Source organism: Archocentrus centrarchus, unplaced genomic scaffold (assembly GCF_007364275.1).
Source record: "Archocentrus centrarchus isolate MPI-CPG fArcCen1 unplaced genomic scaffold, fArcCen1 scaffold_44_ctg1, whole genome shotgun sequence".
Classification (NCBI taxonomy): domain Eukaryota; kingdom Metazoa; phylum Chordata; class Actinopteri; order Cichliformes; family Cichlidae; genus Archocentrus; species Archocentrus centrarchus.
Genome location: NW_022060270.1, coordinates 663,626 through 684,976, shown reverse-complemented (window position 1 = coordinate 684,976; position 21,351 = coordinate 663,626). Strand labels below are relative to the sequence as shown.

Sequence of the window (21,351 nt, the reverse complement as noted above, 5' to 3'; positions counted from 1 at the left end):
AGGATATGGTCAAAGCTCACATCACATCTTCACTGCCTGCTACACTGGACCACTTTCAGCTTGCCTATAGACCAACAGATCCACAGATGATGCAATAGCACTGGCTCTGCACCCCACCCTTTCCCACCTGGACCATAAGAACACATATGTGCAGATGCTGTTTCTTGACTACAGCTCCTCTTTCAACACCATAATCCCATCCAGGCTTATCATGAAGCTTCAGGATCTGGGCATCGGTGTCTCCCTATGTAACTGGATCCTGGACTTCCTGACAGGCAGTCCACAGGTGGTGCAGATTGGCTGTGTCACATCATCTATACTGATGCTCAGCACCGGTGCCCCCCAAGGCTGTGTGCTCAGCCCCCTGCTGTACACCCTGTTCGCCCATGACTATAAGCAGTGAGACAGCGGCTGCTCTTTCTGCAGCAGCTGAGGAGGTTTGATGTGGACTCCAGAATACTCATCAACTTCTATCGATGCAGTGTTCTGTCTTGCTGTGTCACCATCTGGTTCAGCACTTGTATCACTGTGGATCACAAAGCTCTATGGAGGGTGGTCAGATAAGCTCAGCATATTACCAGGTCTGAACTGCCAGCCATCCAGGACCTCTACAGGCAGCGCTGTAGGAGGAAGGCCCAGCACATCCTCTCTGATCCCAGACACCCCAGCCAGTCACTCTTCACGCTTCTGCCATCAGGCAGGCGATGCAGGAGCATCCAGACCCACAGCAGCAGATTCAGGGACAGTTTCTACCCACAAGCCATCAGGATACTGAACTGCTGAAATAATACTGGACATTCACACACAGTAGTTTATATATACGTGACATTTTGCACAATCATTGTCCACATTGTACATGTACACATCACCCTGCACTGCAGCTGCTACAGTATCACCTTTTTTTTTATGTCTGTGTATGTATGCCATATATATATATATATATATAAAATCTGTATATAGTCTTTACAGCCTCTTTTTATATAGTATGCATATAAAAATATAGTATACATAGTTTTATATGGTTTACTTTATATTCTATTTATTTGTTAGTTCATGTGCTTTTTGGTTTACAGTATATGTGAAATATTGAGGGCTTGGGCCTAAGAATTTCATTGGTGGCAGTGATGTGCCATTGTTACCTGTACATGACTAACTGAGAAATCATGAGGTATAAAGCCTCTTCTTTCCCCAAACTTTATCCTTGAACACAGCACTGAATCAGTTCATCAGATGTCTGACAGCTTGTGGTTGTTCCCTGTGGATGGCTTCCAGCTGAGGTGTGCACAACAGACCATGCGCTTTATGTATTGCACAGCAGCATCTTCAGGAAGAGCTCTGTTTTCCTCCTTTGGAGCAGCTGTTGCTCGGAGTCCGCTGTCCACTCACTGAAAGTGATGCTTTGGCTCTAGACCTACATCCAAGTCTTCTCGGGCGAGACACTGAAGCCCTGTCGCCTCGGACGCATCAATCAGTGGGTGCGTGTGTGTTACAGATAAAGGCTTCATAGAATATGAATGGGTTAAGATAATGTGAGGCAGTAAAACTAGAAGTGCATCAGGGTGAGCAGGTGCCTGTAAAATGATGAGGTGTAGGCGGGATGCAGTGTGAGCGCTGGGCTATCGGTGCAGCATCTATCAGAACAGTCTGTTAGCGGCACTGCAGATGAACTCGAGCAGAGTCAGCGCTTTGGCAGCAGCCTCCTCCCCCTCCGCGCACATCATGGACCCATCTCACATTCTTCAGTCGCTACATTGAACATCGCCGGTAGCACTTCGCCGCGACCTGTCGACAAAATCTCCCCGAATTCCCGGTTTTGCCGTGGGCAGCGCTAAGTGCTTCTCCCGGGTGTGGAGGCGAGAATTAAACTGCTGCTTTCCAGAGAAGTGCAGGACAAAGCCATGTATCCCTGGCTGCTCCTCGCGTTACTGGGTGTCTGGTAAGTGTGTACTGACGCAAATAAGCAGCAGTGTTTCGGTGATGATTAGAGCCGTTTACACCGACAGACCGGCGGGGTAAATGGCTGCAGATGTCGCCGCCTCTGCGCCCTCTGCTCGACATAACCCGCTGCGTTTTTCTTGTTGTGGTCGGTTCACCGCAGGGCGATGTGTGCGCTGTGGCCTCGAAGAAGATGAAAAAAGACGGAGATCCTTTGTTTTGTAAGCAAAGCAGTCTTGCTTTCTTAAAAGTCTGTTATTTCTACGTTTTTCTGCTTACAGAGGAGTCTTTATTACACCTGCATCCAAGTTTTTGGCTTCAGGGTTATAAGTAATAAACCATAAGGCTTGGTGCAGCAGCAGCAGGACTAACACGTAGTGGACGATTTTGTGCGTGGACAGACAAAACTCTTCTTACAGTCAGGACTTGTGTCAAAGGTGTGAACTGTGACACATTAACTCATGAGTCAGAAGATGTTCTTCTGCATGTTAAAGTTTCAGACAGCTTGAGGCTTTATTTGTATCCAGTAAAGTCCAAATGCAAACAAAAATCAACCCCTCTGTGAACAATAAACGACTGTCATTCACCCCCAGCACTCTGCCAGGTACATTTGACACATGTAACTGTCCCATTGCTGTGGCAGCAGTAAACATGTTACAGGACAGGAGCTTCACTCGTGTCTGTATGGAACATCAGACTGGGGACGAAATGTGATCTCAGCAACCTGATTTGTGCCGTGATTGCATGAGACATCCATGGATGTTATTTTCTGAGATGATAACTAGAGATAAACTATACTGTTTAAAAAAAATGAAAGGAACACGTTTTAATCAGAGTATAGCCTGAAGTCAGTTAAACTTCTGGGATAGTGATGTGGTCAGGTAAGCAGGAGAGGGGCTTGTTAATCAGTTTCAGCTACTACTGGTGAAATGAACAACACGTGCACAAGAGAGGCAATACTGAGATAACCCTCAAAACACAAATGGTTTTACAGCTGGAGGCCACTGAATTTTTTCCCTCCTCATCTTTTCTGACTGTTTTTTCACTGGTTTTGCATTTGGCTAGGGTCAATGTCACTGCTGACAGCACGAGGCAATTCCTGGACCCTACAGAGGTTTCACAGGTAGTCCAACTCCATGTGTTTGCTGTGCCTCTTTGCACAGTCTCAAGAGCATGGAGGAGATTCCAAGGAAGGTCCTTAGCCCATCAGCAGAACTGGCATATGTTCCTTTGTGCAAGGAGCAACAGGATGAGCACTGCCAGAGATACAAAGTGGCCTCCAGCAGCCACTGGTGTGAAAGTCTCTGACCAAACAATCAGAAACAGACTTCATCAGGATGACCTGAGGGCCCGATATCCTCTAGTGGGCCCATTTTGGGTCATAAACTTAAGGCCAAAATGATCTTTTTAACCCCAGGTTTGTTTTCAGCACTGTAGCCAGGCTGACAAAGAGTCAGAGCTCTGTAGAGCCGAGTATTCCTTTCACTTTAACTAGTAGTTTCAATTCAATTCAGTTCAATTTATTTATATAGCGCCAAATCACAACAAACTGTCGCCTCAAGGCGCTTTGTATTGTGTGTAAAGACCCTACAATAATACAGAAAAAACCCAACAGTCAAAACGACCCCCTATGAGCAGCACTTGGTGACAGTGGGAAGGAAAAACTCCCTTTTAACAGGAAGAAACCTCCATCAGAACCAGGCTCAGGGAGGGGCAGTCATCTGCCGCGACCGGTTGGGCTGAGGGGAGAGAAAGACATGCTGTGGAAGAGAGCCAGAGATTAATATCAATTAATGATTAAATGCAGAGTGGAGTATAAACAAAGTAAATAAGGTGAATGAGAAGAAACAGTGCATTATGTGAACCCCCCAGCAGACTAGGCCTATAGCAGCATAACTAAGGGATGGTTCAGGGTCACCTGATCCAGCCCTAACTATAAGCTTTATCATAAAGGAAAGTTTTAAGCCTAATCTTAAAAATAGAGAGGGTGTCTGTCTCCTGAATCCAAGCTGGAAGCTGGTTCCACAGAAGAGGGGCCTGAAAGCTGAAGGCTCTGCCTCCCATTCTACTCTTAAGTATCCTAGGAACCACAAGTAAGCCAGCAGTCTGAGAGCGAAGTGCTCTGTTGGGGTGATATGGTACTATGAGGTCTTTGAGATAAGATGGGGCCTGATTATTCAAGACCTTGTAGGTGAGGAGAAGAATTTTAAATTCTATTCTAGATTTAACAGGGAGCCAATGAAGAGAAGCCAATATGGGAGAAATCTGCTCTCTCTTTCTAGTCCCTGTCAGTACTCTAGCTGCAGTATTTTGGATCAGCTGAAGGCTTTTCAGGGAGCTTTTAGGACAGCCTGATAATAATGAATTACAATAATCCAGCCTAGAAGTAATAAATGCATGAATGAGCTTTTCAGCATCACTCTGAGAAAGGATGTTTCTAATTTTAGAAATATTGCACAAATGCAAAAAAGCGGTCCTGCATATTTGTTTAATATGTGCATTGAAGGACATATCCTGGTCAAAAATGACTCCAAAGTTTCTCACAGTGTTACTGGAGGCCAAAGTAATGCCATCCAGAGTAAGTATCTGGTTAGACACCATGTTTCTAAGATTTGTGGGGCCGAGAACAAGAATTTCAGTTTTATCTGAATTTAGAAGCAGGAAATTAGAGGTCATCCAGGCCTTAATGTCTTTAAGACATTCCTGCAGTTTAACTAATTGATGTGTGTCATCTGGCTTCATTGATAGGTAAAGCTGAGTATCATCTGCATAACAATGAAAATTGATGCAGTGCTTTCTAATAATACTGCCTAAGGGAAGCATGTATAATGTAAATAAAATTGGTCCTAGCACAGAACCCTGTGGAACTCCATAATTAACCTTAGTGTGTGAAGAAGACTCCCCATTTACATGAACAAATTGGAGTCTATGAGATAAATATGATTCAAACCACTGCAGTGCAGTACCTTTAATACCTATAGCAAGCTCTAATCTCTGTAATAAAATGTTATGGTCAACAGTATCAAAGCTGCACTGAGGTCTAACAGGACAAGAACAGAGATGAGTCCACTGTCAGAGGCTCTAAGAAGATCATTTGTAACCTTCACTAATGCTGTTTCTGTACTGTGATGAATTCTGAAACCTGACTGAAACTCTTCAAATAAACCGTTCCTCTGCAGATGATCAGTTAGCTGTTTTACAACTACTCTTTCAAGAATCTTTGAGAGAAAAGGAAGGTTGGCGATTGGCCTATAATTAGCTAAGACAGCTGGGTCAGTGATGGCTTTTTAAGCAGAGGTTTAATTACAGCCACCTTGAAGGTCTCTGGTACATAGCCAGCTAATAAAGACTGATTGATCATTTTTAAGATTGAAGCATCAATAATTGGAAAGTGTTCGTTTAATTTTTTTGAGCACTTGCATCCCTGGTGATATTTCATTAAATGTCCCTTTGCAAGTTGCACCTTGATTTGACACTGTAGGTAGCTATCAACAAGCTTCTGATATAATTATTAATGGATATTTGGCCACTCTTCTTTGCAGAATTCTCTCTTCTTTGCAGTTCATTTAAATTAGTTGGTTTTCTGGCACAGACCCAGCTTTAAAATGTAGTCCATAAATTTTCAATAGGGTTGAGGTCCAGGCTTTGGGAAGACCATGCCAGAAGCTTAATATTTGGCACTTTATCCATTTCATATCCAGTTATGATTTGTGTTTGGGATTGTTTTCCTGTTGAAATACTCAATCTAGCTTTTGATTTGAGGTGAAGTTGAAGAATTTGAAGCCAGTCCTTCTTCATTCTTCCATTCACTTTAATGTACCAGTACGATTGGCACAGCCACAGAGCATGATGCAACCACTACCATGCTTGACCATTGGTACCATACAGTTTTTTTAGATTTGAAAGCCTCACCTTCACTGCTCCAAATATATGCATCTTGTTATTGTGGCCAAATACCTCAAGCTTTGTCTCATCTGACCATAAAATTTTTCTCCAGAAGGCATTTGGCTCATCCAAGTTGACAGCTGCAACCTCTTAGTCCCTCCCTCTCAGTCCATGGTGATGTAAAGCTTCTTTCACTGTGGAGAATGATGGTGGTGTTACAGTAGTTTCCAGTTCATTGCAGGTTTGAGCCTCCCTGGGTTGTTGTCAGTTTGGGAGAGTATGGGTCTCTTTCCAAAAGTTGTGATACAGCGGAAAAACTTGTGTTTACATACAATTGTTTGAACTGATGGTGTTGGAATCTGCAGCTGTTTAGAAATTGCTCCAAAAGACCTTCCCAACTTCTTTAAATCTACAATAATTCTTAGATCTCAGTCAGTGATTGTTGTCAAAGAAATACTTTGCTAATAGGCTTCTCATTAATTAAACTATGTGAGTGTGTGATCGTTACAATGTTTTATCCTCCACAGTTCAGCAATTGGGCCCAGTAAACAGGAAGAAGAGGACTATGAAGAGGTACCCATAAATAAGACCTGGATCTTATCACCAAAGGTCTATGAGAGTGATGTCACTTTGATCCTAAATAAACTGCTGCAAGGATATGACAACAAACTACGGCCTGACATTGGAGGTATTTCAGTTCAACTCAATTGAATTCAATTCACAGCAATATACATTCAATTCCATTCTGTTGAATTTTATTTATACAGCGCCACTTGCCTCAAGGCTCCTTATTGCATGGTAAAGATTATTTTAAAACATTATAGAGAGAAACCCAGTTTTTCAGCCAGTACTTGCTAACAGCTGTTTGTACATGTACATCCTACATCTTCAAAATCAGCTTTAATAAATATTTGCATACTGTGCTGATGACGTAAAATATTCTCATTTTCTTTCTTCTTTAATTAAAAATTAAATTCACTGAGTCACAACATTACCATTACTGTCCTAAAATTTGCTCTGTAGTTAATTAAGAAGCAAATGTTTAGACTAATGATAATAATGCTAATAATGCTAGGGAACACAGTACTGAAATGCTTTTCAGTTTTTTCAGCTAATACATGCCTATCATTAGAAACAGTGTGCTCTGCATGAGGTGTCCAGACCTCATGAGTACCAGTTGCCCCTTTGGATCCTCTACAATAATGGAGAGTTTGATTTGTTCAGCTCTTCACTTTGTTGTATTTGCTTTTTAAGTGAGCTTAATTTTCTTCTAAAAGAGCAGAGAGGAGGAAATAGAGAAGAACTTTATTATGGCATTGAAATTACTGTTAGTTGGGTGCATTATGTTTTCCTCATCAGAGACATCACAGTCACTTTGAAGTTGATAAGACTTTATAGAACACATCATTGCAGCCTTTTGATGTTACTACCCAGACTATGGCAGGCTGTTTTAACAGAAAATCTGATTCACCAGACTTACATTCCAGATATCTGAAACTGATTTATGACTAGACGTATTAGTAAATTAAGATAACTCTAATTATATTTTGACTAGTCAAAATACCTATTTGAGATATCTCTAATTACATTCTGACTAGTCGAAATGATGTCAGATTTACCATTGAGTTGAATGGAGGCTTCAATTCAAGATATTTTCATTGAATTACTGACTATCTGAAACACATATTTCAGATATCTACAACTGAATTATGACTAGTCATAAAGTGAATTCGAGATGTCTTGTTTTTTGTTCTGACTAGTCATAATTCTAATTAAAGATATCTTAAATGACACCATAATTCAAGATATCTTAAATGTATTTTTAGATAGGCGATAAATAGTTTTGACTAGTGCAAATTAAATTCTAGATATCTTGAAAGCAAATAATGACTTGGCAAATCTAAATTAGAGATATGTAGAACTGTAATTTTGACTAGTCAAAAAGCCTTTTAAGATATCTCCAAATGAACTACAGATATCTTGAATTAGACGGCTTTTCTATTTAAGATATCTTACATTAACAGTCTGACTAGTCAGAATGACGTTTGAGATATCTTGAATTACGGAGCATTTTGGCCGACTGTTTATAAGACAGTTTGTTAAAGCGGCCATAAAATCAGAGATTCTGTGCAGATTTCTGAAGCAGTCTTTAAGTGCACGATTTTCGCACTCTCCGCATATCCCATACTGAGGAACTCTTTCTATATTGTTGCATTTTATTACAGTTTTGTCCAGAACGGCCAGCACCATTGCAGCCACCTGAAATTCTACACAGGCAATTGTTTGGACAGCTCAGTACAGCACAAGGGGACCTTCACGCAATTGTTAAATTCAGATATCTAAAACATAATTTTGAATGGTCATAATTACGTTTGAGATATCTTAAATTGTAATTACGGATGTGTGACCCCTCAAATGACGAATCCGGTGACGTCATTTGAGAGATCTTGAAAGTAATTTTGACTCGTCAAAATGTAATTGAAGATGTCTTGAATTATTATTCTTACTAGTCAGAATGTAATTGCGGATATCTTAAATTACCATTCTGGATAGTCAAAATTTAGTTTTAGATATCTGAAATGTGATTACGGATAGTCAGACAAACGGATTTTATGTTAAAACAGCTTGTCATACCCAGACTGCATTCTGGGTAGTATGGCTGTCATAGTAAACAATGATGATAGCCTACGAGTGAAAGCTTGAAATTTATAAAAGACTATTACATGGACAGGTTGTTAAATATAAAAACTGAAATTATTAACATGAATATAAAAAGTATTATACTATTATAAGTACACATTCATACTCATTCTTAGTCAGTGTTCCTTTTGTTGTGGCTAAGATATGATATTTGCTGTTTTTTCTTTTCTTTAAATTGTCAAATAGTAAAACCGTAACGGCCCAAAAAAGGTTTTACAGAGTAAAGAGTTAAATTAAGACGCAACTTGTGAAATCACTTTGCATCATGGCTGGAATTCTGACTGAAGGTTAAGTAAGCAAGTAACAACACAACTTGAATTTCCAAAAAGGTCATTTGTTAGCTAGCTTGGTGACTCTACAGTCCCTTCTACTGTTCAAAGGGTGCCCTTCACTACCTGTGTGCTTCCTGTTGTGCTTTGTTTTCTCTTAATTGACTTAGAATTGTAAGACTGATTGTGTCAACCTGCTAAAAAAGGTGCAGTACAAACTGAAGCTGGATGCACTGTGTGTCTGCTGTGTTCCAGTGAGACCAACAGTGATTGAAACAGCTGTGTATGTCAACAGCATTGGACCAGTGGATCCTATCAACATGGTGAGCCTGCCTCTGTACCTGCACGTGTTCTGACATCTGTCCTTTAACAGCATTAGGAATTTATTATGATCTGGCCAATTTCTATTCATAGTGCAGTTTGAATGCTCTTTTGTAACAATATTACTGTAACACATAATAGTTCATCTTAGGCTTTCACCTTTCATCTCCTGAGGAAGACTCTACCTCAGGGAATGAAGGTTGAAAACTGTTGAAAGTAAGTGAGATATGGTTCAACATGCCAAAAAGCTGCTAATTGAAATCTTCATAATTAAGCTTTTCATTGCTCTAAATGCTGATGTTTTAATTTTGCTCTCAGAAAAATCAAACTGACAGACAGTCCAAAGTCATTAAAATCAGAGATTTCAGTGAACACTTTATAAGAGAAGTGCTAACAGATCACCCTGAGGGGAAAAGCTAATATCTGAATCAAATCACTGAAATACATTCTTGAGGTGGCAAAAGTAAATTCTTCTTGGAACACTTTAAAAGTTGTTTTATGTTCTATTTTAATTTGCATAGATTTCCCAACTTTGTTGCAGGAATACACAATCGACATCTTCTTTGCCCAGACATGGTATGATAGCCGTCTGAAGTTCAATAGCTCAATGAAGCTGCTCATGCTCAACAGTAACATGGTAGGCAAAATCTGGATTCCTGACACATTCTTCCGGAATTCCCGAAAATCAAATGCCCACTGGATCACTACTCCCAACCGCCTGCTCAGGTTGTGGAGCAATGGGAGAGTCATGTACACACTGAGGTAGGACAGGTTTGCTAGACTCTTTGGTTGTCACTATATTTGAAAGTATTTGTCATGTGTGCAGCTTTAGTGTGTGCATCTGTTTTTTTTGTCATGTAGTGAACCCAGTTTGTCAGAGCATGACCTGATAGTCCTGATCTTTTTGTATTTATGGTCTTAAATACGGAGAGAACATAACGTGCCTTTGCTATTATCAGGGAGGGAAAAACAATTCTGAGATATGATTTTTCTCTGTCATAATTCTGTTTTTGTCAGGTTGACTATTAATGCGGAGTGTTACCTTAAGCTGCATAACTTTCCAATGGATGAGCACTCGTGTCCACTGGAGTTTTCAAGCTGTAGGTGGTCAAACATTCCCCCGTCATTGCTGAACCCGCCATCTCGACTTCAGTTTCTGTAATTTGTCAGGAAAGAAGGGGCTTCTGTGGGCAAGCATATTGACTAAGCCTTTATTCTTTCTTCTAGCCAAAAGCCCCATCTGCTTGAGGCTGGCCACTCTAAGCTTGTACCAGCCTATCATCTGCTTCACCAGCAGAGAGAGGAAGTCACACACTCCCATTTTCTCAGACAGACTTAATGAATTATGCACTTTCTCCCAGTCTGATTCATGCTGTCTGCATCATCCTTCATTGTCACTTGCATTGTGCTTTGGCTGCTCATGTCGTATTGTTATCTCAGTCTTCCATGTAGTTGAGGACAATGCTAGAAGCAGGACAAACACAATAAATGTGATTAAACAAGCACACAATTGGGACATCATTATAGAGATACTACAGATAAAATACACTGGTGTCAATAAACAAGCAGAAAGGAATGATTTCCTTTTCTCTTTAATGAACACCTCAGGTAGAGCACTGATTTCCACAACGTGCAGCACCATTACAGGTGTAACAAGGATCAAAGCTCTCGTTCACCTGCTAGACTCTTATTTGTTCTTTAACACATTCATGTGAAGACCTTTTATGATTCTGCGCAAGTCTGATACATTTTGAATGCACCTGTTTTCCATGGTGCAGTGCTGTGTACAAAATGGTAAATGACAGATAACAGATTGTTATTAAGGCTTCTAATGTATCTGTTATGCATCTGTGTTGGGGTGTAGATGGTTATCCCAAAAATGAAATCATGTATCGGTGGCAGAGACGGGCAGTGGAGGTGGCGGACCAGCGGTACTGGAGACTCTACCAGTTTGCCTTTGTAGGCCTGAGGAACACCTCTGATGTGGCACACACTCAGTCAGGTCAGAGACTGCTGCCAAATCCACTGTCATACTGTCAGTTTGGGTTCTGCCCACTGACTGCGTTTCATGAAAGCATACAGTAACATTTGACAAAACTTTCAGGGGAATATGTAATCATGACAATCTTCTTTGACCTGAGCCGGAGGATGGGTTACTTCACCATCCAGACCTACATTCCCTGCAGCATGATTGTGGTTTTATCCTGGGTCTCCTTCTGGATTAACAAGGATGCTGTCCCAGCCCGGACTTCTCTAGGTTTGATCATTTATTTCATGCACAAATAAACAGGGTCAGAGTGCAGCTGTCCCCTTTCTGTAAATTACTGTAATATCAATTAATCTTTGAACTATTTGAATACAATAACATCTTTGTAAAGCTTCTTACTATACTTACTATAAACCATATTGCATACTTAGCACAAAAAGTGTGGAAACTTATGTCTGGTCGATTATTTCTTGTATCAGTGCTCCTCGTACCTTTGGAAAGCCTGTTTACTTGGTACCATATCTGGAAGGAAAATGAATTTGTGGGTTGAAAAACTTGCCAAACCTTCTCTGCCAGTGTCAAACAGCTGATTCTGCTATTGACTCTTTTTTTGAGCTTCTCAGGGGCACTTCATACTCAAATAATAAAGCTCATCATAACATCATTTTACAACATACACATGCCCACAACAGCAGGGCTTACAAGCTTCGGCACCACGGAAGCCAACTATGTCATTTTGAAGTCCATCAAACGGACAGGAAATATAACAGACCGAGAGAACAACAAAAACATTAGGTTACATGTAACTAATGATAAAAACAACAGAAATTCAAAGCAGTTCAGTACCACGGATTTTGTAGCTAGAGCAAGAGTGGCAGACTTAGCCTCAGCAAATTGCTCCCTAAACTCCCTCAAAACGCTGATAGCATTTTTCAGAAGAGTAGATGCTTTCAGAATATCGGTGTCCTCAGCTTGCAGTAACTGTGAGGCAGCTTTTATATACTCAAGAGTCTTGGTTTGCATGTTGACCAAAAATATGAAAGAAAATTTGCTTATGGTACACTTGCTTCACTACGCTCCTCTTTTCTGTCACTGGTCAGGGATATTTTGATGAGGGCTTTTATTATGTCTCCATATCTGTGCCTTAACGCAAAAAACGCATCATGTCGAGATGACCAGCGAGTGGGACAGAGGCGTTTTATTGTGACAGTTCTGCTCTCTGGCGTCATTAATTCACTGAGGAGCGCCCATCGTTTGATACTGTGACCAAAAAAGTTGTACAGGTTCTCTACAGTGTCATAGAACTGCTTCACTCCAGGGACATTTTTAACAGAGTCATTGAGAGCAAGGTTGAGGTTATGAGCAGCGCAATGAACATAACTGGCAAGGGGCTCCCTCTCTGTTATTCTTGCCTGTACGCCTGAATAGGCACCACTCATGTTTGCGGCCCCATCGTAGCCCTGTCCGCGGCATTTTGACAGATCTATTCCATTTTTCTCTGCAGAGTCCAGGATTTGGTTTTCAAGCTCTGATGCTGATGAGCTCACAGTCGCTTCAAAACCCAAAAACACTTCATTGATCTGTATATCTGTTCCATTATCCGTGTCATTCATAACAACAGTCACATAACGGTACACCTGGCTCAGCTGGTCTATCTTTGACACAGTTTGCGTTGTGTCCATGATAATGGAATAAAACGGGCCATCCAAGAGAAATACAAACACAGAAACAAACAGGGGGGACCTTTATGTTCCTCTCATTTCAGCGTCTATTGTGCTGTTGAGTTTCCACTGCTCATAGACTATGCATGCACCGAGATGTATTTGTGTGGATTCATGCTTCTCAACTTTGGCAGAAAGATGTTTCCAGTCTCTTACTCCATTTACCCATGCATTGTTGTAATACGTGACATTTCGGTTGGCAAAAAGCCAGCAAGGCTCACAGTAACAGCAGTCTAATTTGGGGGAATAGCACATCCAGCTGTGGGGAAGTTTCATCCCAACTTTAGTGGTAGAGGTGTAATAACTTTCCGAAAAACAGCGATTGTCTTTATCAGTGGGAAATGGGCCTTTGGGTCTGCAGGGGCCCATCTTAAGGATACATCTTTTACTGTTGTCGTCATGGATGTTTTCAGCAAAATTGGCCCGATCAGTCGGAAAACATTCCATATGAGGGTTTTCATCATCCACGGTCTGCGTGTCACCTGTAGTGGGAGGAGACCTGCTGCTGCTTTCATTGTCAGTGTCCAGCGCGTGTGAGGAGGAGGACTGCTTTGATGTCAGGGATTCAGCAGTTATCAACTGGTGAGTCCCTGACATCAAAGCTATACCGCCGAGAGAGAAAAAAGTGGATTTACGGTCACCAACAGTCTACAACTAACTCACACATTGTGAATTGTGATTGTTAGAATGGTTACCTGTAATTAACCTGGCTCCCTGGCTGTGCTGGCAGTTTTGGCGGGCCTGAATCGCTGCCAACAAAAAAGTCGTGTTCGTCTCCAGGACGACGAACAAGATATGTGTCCAGTTTTTGTAACTTGGCTTTTCCTTGCTCTCTTTTTTCCTTTTCTTTTTTCTTTGCTGCTCCACTTTTATGTTTATATGAAGTGCCACTCATGTTAGCTTAGTCCATAAAAATGCTCCACTTAGTTTACAATCTGTTGCCGACTGACTGATGATGACGTTGGTGGACAGTTGTGATGAGTTTTCCCCAAAATACGCTTGGAGAAAATATCGGCGATCTGCTTGAAAATTTGTTAAATGTAAGAGTGAAAATAAGTCATGCCAATCATGCAGCACAACATTTTATTCAATATTTTACACCTACTACATCACTAAAGTCAGCCCCCCCCAGAAGCCCCGCCCCTGCTCTTTTCCACAGTGCGTCTTTTGTCCTGTCTCTCTCCCCTCAGCCCCAGCCAGTCACAGCAGATGACTGCCCCCCCCGAGCCTGGTTCTGCTGGAGGTTTCTTCCTGTTAAGGGGACTTTTTCCGTCCCACTGTTGTTGTTGTTACAACAGAGAAATAATCAACCAAACACAAATTTCCTTACTTTTTGTGCTAAGTTTGTTTCCTGATACCTCAAAGCTGAGGTTAAGGGGTTATGTATTTTTTCTCTGTGATGTTATCACTGGTTTAACACTAGAAGCATCATTTTGACTGCTTGATTTTAAAAGTCATGTAAATCTGTTAAAATAAACCCATCAACTTGTATTTCATAGTTTTTACTAAAATAAGCTTTTTCATCAAATAGTGCATTTTGAGCTGTGTGGGATAAAAAGAACTGCACAGGATCATTTTGACCCTACTGACATGGTCACAACTATTGTGGCATGCCAGGTTATACACATTTTGACATGAAGACTGCTATAACCACAGCAGCTAGATGTGATTGATAAATAAATATAAAGAGGACTGCAGTAGATAAAATATGAAGAATTACTGCAGGGCTGAAAAGGGATTTGGGGTATTTAAACTGACTTTTTGGCCTATAGTCTGTCAAACAGCTCTGAAACACACTGTGTCTCCTTGAATATATAATATTGAATATAATGCAGAACACAGAGTAGGTACAATAACACAGAGTCATAACGATACCTGCAAAACAGGTCATTTCTTTATTTTATATATAAGCCCTTCGTGTCATATAATCTCTTGATTACAGGTTATTTACCAACATTATCAAAGACATTAGACATAAAACCACACTGAAATATTGCAAATCACTCTGTGGCACAGCACAGAGGATGTAACCCAACTGTAGGCAGAGTCCAGAGTGTGGAGACCCAATCAGAGCAAATACAGATGCCTGAAGACTGCAGCTGAGCAGACGAAGGGCGGAGCAGTGTGGACGTCGGGCCCTCTGATTGGAGGCTGACTAACTCTGGTCTAATTTTACAAGAATGAATTTATCTAAAATGTATTTCTTATGTTTTTTTTAGACAGCTGCGAGTTAGATGTTAAAATGTAGGCAATGAGCTGTTCATTGTTCCCCAGTGAAGGCTCTTTGTTTATTTTACACAAAATTCATTTCAGCTTTTCATAAAGCTCGTCTTCTGTAATTAAAGCATTTGGATGTGTTAGCTGTTGTACTCTTTGTTACTTTATTATAATTTATAACAATAATGTAAACAAACAAAATCATTTATAAAGCTAATTTTATCTTTTATCTAGTTGAAATAAGAAAAATTAGCCAGTGCAGTGTCTGTCAGTGTCTCTGGGCTCCTTCCACTCCTGCTATGCTCTGTTTCACACTTCTTAGAAAGCGTTTATTGTGTAACTGAAAGTGTTGTCCACACCTGGTCTGTGAGCTGCAGGTGTGTCTGTGAGCAGGAACTCGCAGTAACAAACGTTTAGTGTGACCTACAGCTTACAAAGGACACATTTTCAAATAAATTAGGTGAAAAATATAATTAGAGTCTTTTTACATTTTTCCTTTTAGGAATGGTAACAGCTAATAGCTGTTTAATATAATAATATCAGCTGAACAGCTGCTCCAGTGTTTCACACAACTTCAGCTTCAGGGCAGAGGTGCTGCCCTTAAACTAACTACACTAATGCAGTTCTTCTGTCCAAGTCAAGCTAAATAACCAAGTCTAACAGTCAGAGCACCTTGTTGGTGTGGCTGAGGCTCAGGAGGTTGGTGGTTTGATTCCTGGCTGATCCAGTCTCCATGCCAAAGTGTCCTTGGGCAAGATACTGAACCCCGAGTTGCTCTCGGACGCAGCTGTCAGAGTGAATGTGAATGCAGATGTGTTGTATAAAGTGCTTTGAGTGCAAAAGAAGAGCTAGTCCATTTACTTGTTGCTGCTGCATAATTTCATTGACTTCAGGTATTTGATGTTCCACCAACAAATTTATCTCGATCATTTAGGCATCACCACAGTGCTTACCATGACCACTCTGAGCACCATCTCCAGGAAATCCCTACCAAAGGTTTCCTACATCACTGCCATGGACCTTTTTGTCTCCGTCTGCTTCATCTTCACCTTTGCAGCTCTCATGGAGTACGGCACTTTGCACTACTTCACCAGCAACAGACAGACAAAGAAGGCTAAAGCCAGCATGAACACACAGGTACCAGACTTTCAGTTTCTCCCCTCTTTATTTTTAAAATGTACTTTACTTTGAAGCCACTGCACGTAGTAGTAACATAGGAACATTATTGTGTGTGTTCCCTCCATAGCAAAAAGCATCAAGCATGGTGAATATCCGGCCCGGCACGTCGCTGTTGCAGATGAACAACATTGTACCGTATCACGAGGAAGACGATTACACTTACGAGTGTTTAGATGGCAAAGACTGCGCCAGCTTCTTCTGCTGCTTCGACGATTGCCGTTCAGGTGCTTGGCGTGAAAACAGGATGCATGTGCGAGTTTCCAAGATTGATTCTTACTCACGAATATTCTTTCCCACTGCCTTTGGTCTTTTCAATCTGGTTTATTGGATAGGTTATCTGTATTTATAAAACTAGGACCTCAAGGGACAGCCGGAGTTTAACATGTGCAAGCATTTCACAGAGACAGAGCTGCTTTCATACAGTTAGAAATAGGTTCTCGTTAGCAAGCAGATTATAAACATTTAAAAACAAAACAATCTCATTTTGATGCCTCACTGCTACCAGCCGTCAGATTGCAGCAAGGCAGTGCAAACTAGCAGAAGTGGTTACTGCAGTGTAGCCTGATCCAGTGCAGGAGCAGGAAAACACAAGATTATAACCCTGAGATTTATGATTCATGTTTGCACAGCTTGAACTCAGAGAGGAGTTTGCATCACAGTTTTAATATAGCTTGCTTGTTCCTTGCCACTGTGCTACTGACATTGTTATGAAGCAGCTATTTTTTATTAGATTTTTTATTTTAAGAAAGGCCAATAATGCTTGTGAACCAAATTAGCAGCGACACAAATCTAGGCCTACTGCTCATCACAACGCAAGCACGGATCTGTAAGTAGATGAAAAGCTGTTATTATCTAAGCAGCACCTCAGCATGATGATCAGAGAGCTCAAACTGGAGCAGCTTCTGCTCACAATACAATAAATTTATAGTTATCATGAGAAATGATGAATGGGTGTTTGTACAGTGGCCAGATTTTATATTGTAAACTCACTAAAGATGATCAAATTTATGGACAGCAGTTCTCAGTTAGATGTATTTCCTTTTAAATAAAACAGTTTGACTTTTGCCACATGATGAACAATCTAAAAGAAAATGCAAACTGAAATGCTTTCAGTCATATTCTCTTAGTATGAGAACACTTTCAGTCACGTTTTAATGGCAGCTGTCCAGATAATGTAAACAGATTTACATATACTAGAGTCTGACTTCAGGCTTGCTTTGTTTCATAAATCTTGTAGCTTTCTGTTTTTGCACCCAGGTGGAAACTACTGTGTAGCCTGTTTGTCAGCATTTCAATCACACCCGTGGGAATTTGGAGCTCTTGGGTTTCAGTCTGTTGTTACTGTTTAGGGTTCAGTACAAATCAACGTTAGGGCTACGTCTGAAATCAGTCACAGATGGGGGTGCTGTGCAGTGAGGTCCTCATTTTGTAGATCTGTCTGAATGTATAATGTTGCTGAGCCCCACAGAGTGCCCTCCAACTATCCCAGAATGAAGAGTAGTTATCCTCAGTGAGCTCGAGCACTTCCCTCCATCATGCTCAGCACCAAAGGAACAACGTCAGAGGGAAAAGAGACATTTGTATTTATTAATTTGTTAAAATATGCAAACATTAATACATTCTAATATGCATGTCAGTATTTATTTAGCCAAAGCTGACCTGTCATGTTTCATTGTAAAGTGTCTGAACGTGTGGTTTCATTTGGCCGTGACCTCACCGCTTCTTCACGAAGTCTGTAAGCAGAGCAGGATCATAAAGATCATAAATGAACGAGGGATTCGTCACTCGTAGATTTGCAGGTGCAGTGGGATTTATGACGTTCTCACTGAGCTGAGGTGGAAGTTGATTGAAGATTCAGTGTTAACGATTTATTTGTTCATTAAATGTTGCTAAATTGATCAAACAGGGACTCGCCCGACATCGACATCCACACAAACAGCTCTGTAGTTTTCATTTGGGACAATAATGTAAATGATAAACTTTCAGTACTGAGCAAGTTTTTCATTATTGCAGTGTACGTAAACCATGAGTGGCAGAGTTGGGACTGGGTAATCTCTTTGTGTTTAACATGTGCACATCTGAAGTAATGAATGAGTCGACACCTCCTAAATATCCTCGTTAACTAGCAACATAGTGTGTGTCCACACAGAACTGATAAAGAGTCATTTGCATTGTTCAAAAAATAAATGAACAAAAATGAACCAAAGTCAGTTTTACTTAAAATGAGTTCTTATGTTCTGAAATACAAACTTTGAGATAGTGCGGAGGGTCAGGACGTTTCTGAGATACACCAAAGAAACATTAAATACAGTTTAGTAGCATCGCATCTATGAATCAGTTTTAACTGCATCAGAGACTGGGGCGGGTGTAACCCTGTCCCTCTCTGTCACTGAGTCTCCCCATCACAGCAGTCTTAACCCTTATGACAGCATGTCCTTGTTGCCATAGTGCAGGTGCTCCCACAGAGTTCAGTATTTGGCAAACAAAGAGGATGGTCCTGAGGACGCCATAAACGACTTATTCTCCACTGTTTGGGAGACAGAATCTGTGCAGACATGGACCATGTAGTTATTGTTCTTTCACTGAGCTAACCACATTAAATATGAACTGAATATTAGTAATGCATAGGTGGAAGCTATATACTCACAGGCCACTTTATTTGGTACACCTATTCAACTGCTCACTAATGCAGATATCTAAGCAGCCGATCACATGACAGCAGCTCAGTGCATTAGTGTTGTAGACATGGTCACGATGACCTGCTGGGGTTCAAACCAAGAAAGAAAGCTGATTGGAGTCACTTTGAATGTGGCACAGCTGCTGATGTCAGAAGGGCTGGTTTGAGTATTTCAGAATATTTTCCCACACAACCATCTCTCAGGTTTACAGGGGATGGCCTGAAAAAGAGAAAAAACTCAGTGAACAGCAGGGACCTGGGGAAAATGTCCGGATGGTGCCAGAGGTCAGAAGGGAGTGGCCAGATTGCTTCATGCTGACAGGAAGGCAGCAGTAACTCAAACCGCCATTTGTTAACCAAGAGAGCATCTCTGGATGCACAGCATGCCGAACCTTGAAGGAGATGAGCTGCAGCAGCAGAAGAACAGTGGTGCCCCTCCTGATAGAGACCAGGAAGCTGATGGGTTACTGAGGTTCACTGGGAACGTGATGCCTGTCTTGATTTCTGCTGCAACCTTCAGATGGTAGTAGCAGAAAGTTGGCGTAACCACAGAAGCATGAATCCATCCTGCCTCGTACCACCATCAGGCTCGTGATGATGATGTAATGGTGTGGAGGATATTTTCTTGGAACACTTTTGGCCCCTTAGTCCTAAATGAGCAGAGTTTTGACACCACAGGATACTCAAGCATTTTTCCTGAAGCATGTCCATTCCCCTTTTTTAGAAACATGATTTGATGGCACAGTGACGCCCAGACAGGAAAACACAGAGAGAGGGTGTAGGGTCAATTCAATTCAATTCCATTCCATTCCATTCCATTCCATTCCATTCCATTCCATTCCATTCCATTCCATTCAATTCAATTCCATTCCATTCCATTCAATTCAATTCCATTCCATTCCATTCAATTCAATTCCATTCCATTCCATTCAATTCAATTCAATTCAATTCAATTCAATTTTATTTATATAGCGCCAAATCACAACTAACTGTCGCCTCAAGGCGCTTTGTATTGTGGGTAAAGACCCTACAATAATACAGACCCTACAATAATACAGACCCTACAATAAGGGTGCAGGGTCAGGGTGCAGTAAAGGCCCCAGGTCGGAGTCAAACCTGGGCTGCTGTGTTTGACCTTGTGGCCTACGGCTGCCTGCACAGCCGGCGAGCAGAGATGGCTGCCTCCAGCTGGACGTTGCACCAGGTTCACGAAGTTCCCGTCATCTCAAACTGGTTTATTGAATATGGCATTGAGTTCAGTGTTTTCAGACAGTCCACAGTCACCAAATCGTAATCCAATACAGGAAGTGATGGGACAGGAGATCTGCATGCTGATATCACGATAGCATCTGTGGGATGTCTGTGTAGATTCTCAGTTATCCAGGTCATAGTAGTCTCTGGAGCTTGAAAAAGGCGACTGGACTTCTTTTTGTTTCTTGAAGACGTTTCACCTCTCATCCGAAAGGCTTCTTCAGTTCTCAACCAAATGGTGGAGAGACCCAGGTATTTAAACCCCTGTGGGCGTAGTCCCCTGGAGGTGGTTATGACCCTCTATTGATCATGTGCTTGAACACATGTGCCCAGGTGTGAAGGGGGCGTGGGTCATATTCAATCAGTGGTTTCAGTTGAAACCAACTTAGGACTCCGCTCCATTGTTTCCTGTGGCCTATTGAGGTCACTGGAACAAAGGTGACAGGGACAGGGAAAACAGATGGTTTGAAAGAGGAGTGAAAGAAGCCATCTATGTCCACTGTGAACAACCATCATTGAACAGAGGAGGTGGATTACGTCACCAACTTTCCCCCGCTTACAGTGCTGTCCTGAGCTCCCTTCCCAGACGTCTCAACCCCCATTCACACCTTTGTTCCAGTGACAATAATGTTCCACGCCCCCTTCACACCTGGGCACATGTGTTCAAGCACATGATCAATAGAGGGTCATAACCACCTCCAGGGGACTACGCCCACAGGGGTTTAAATACCTGGGTCTCTCCACCATTTGGTTGAGAACTGAAGAAGCCTTTCGGATGAGAGGTGAAACGTCTTCAAGAAACAAAAAGAAGTCCAGTCCCCCATCTGTGGGATGTTACCATGTCAGTGTGGATGAAAATCTCAGAAATGTTTCCATCACGTTCTTGAATCTATGCCATGAAGAGCTAAGGCAGTCCAATCTGGTACGAGCACGGTGTGCCTGAGTGTGCGGTCAGTGTCCATCCTAATCACAGGAAACCAGTTTTTAAACCTATCACACCAAAGTTGTGTTATAATGGATCATAGACACATTTTTCATTCAGTGAGCTTCTAACGTGGCCTTTATTTCCTTACACCATCACATCTGTAGTTTAAACTCTGTCCACATATTGCAAATCTAATTTATAGAGAATCCCCAAACATCAGTGTTTCATTGTTTCTCTGAAGCTCACACAGAACTTCCTCATATTCCTTCAAACGTATTAATACG

At 41.4% G+C, this 21,351-nt stretch overlaps 1 protein-coding gene across 1 annotated transcript; it reads left to right on the top strand.

Moving 5' to 3' along the window:
• Positions 1–1,889: 1,889 nt before the first annotated feature.
• On the top strand, positions 1,890–19,731 carry gabrg1 (gamma-aminobutyric acid type A receptor subunit gamma1). The gene is made up of 9 exons (XM_030725016.1): positions 1,890–1,936; positions 6,348–6,508; positions 9,045–9,112; positions 9,652–9,872; positions 10,128–10,210; positions 10,975–11,112; positions 11,215–11,367; positions 15,970–16,172; positions 16,282–19,731. Exons 1-9 carry the CDS (start codon positions 1,899–1,901, stop codon positions 16,561–16,563), a joined length of 1,347 nt encoding a protein of 448 aa, XP_030580876.1. The 5' UTR covers positions 1,890–1,898; the 3' UTR covers positions 16,564–19,731.
• Positions 19,732–21,351: the final 1,620 nt, after the last annotated feature.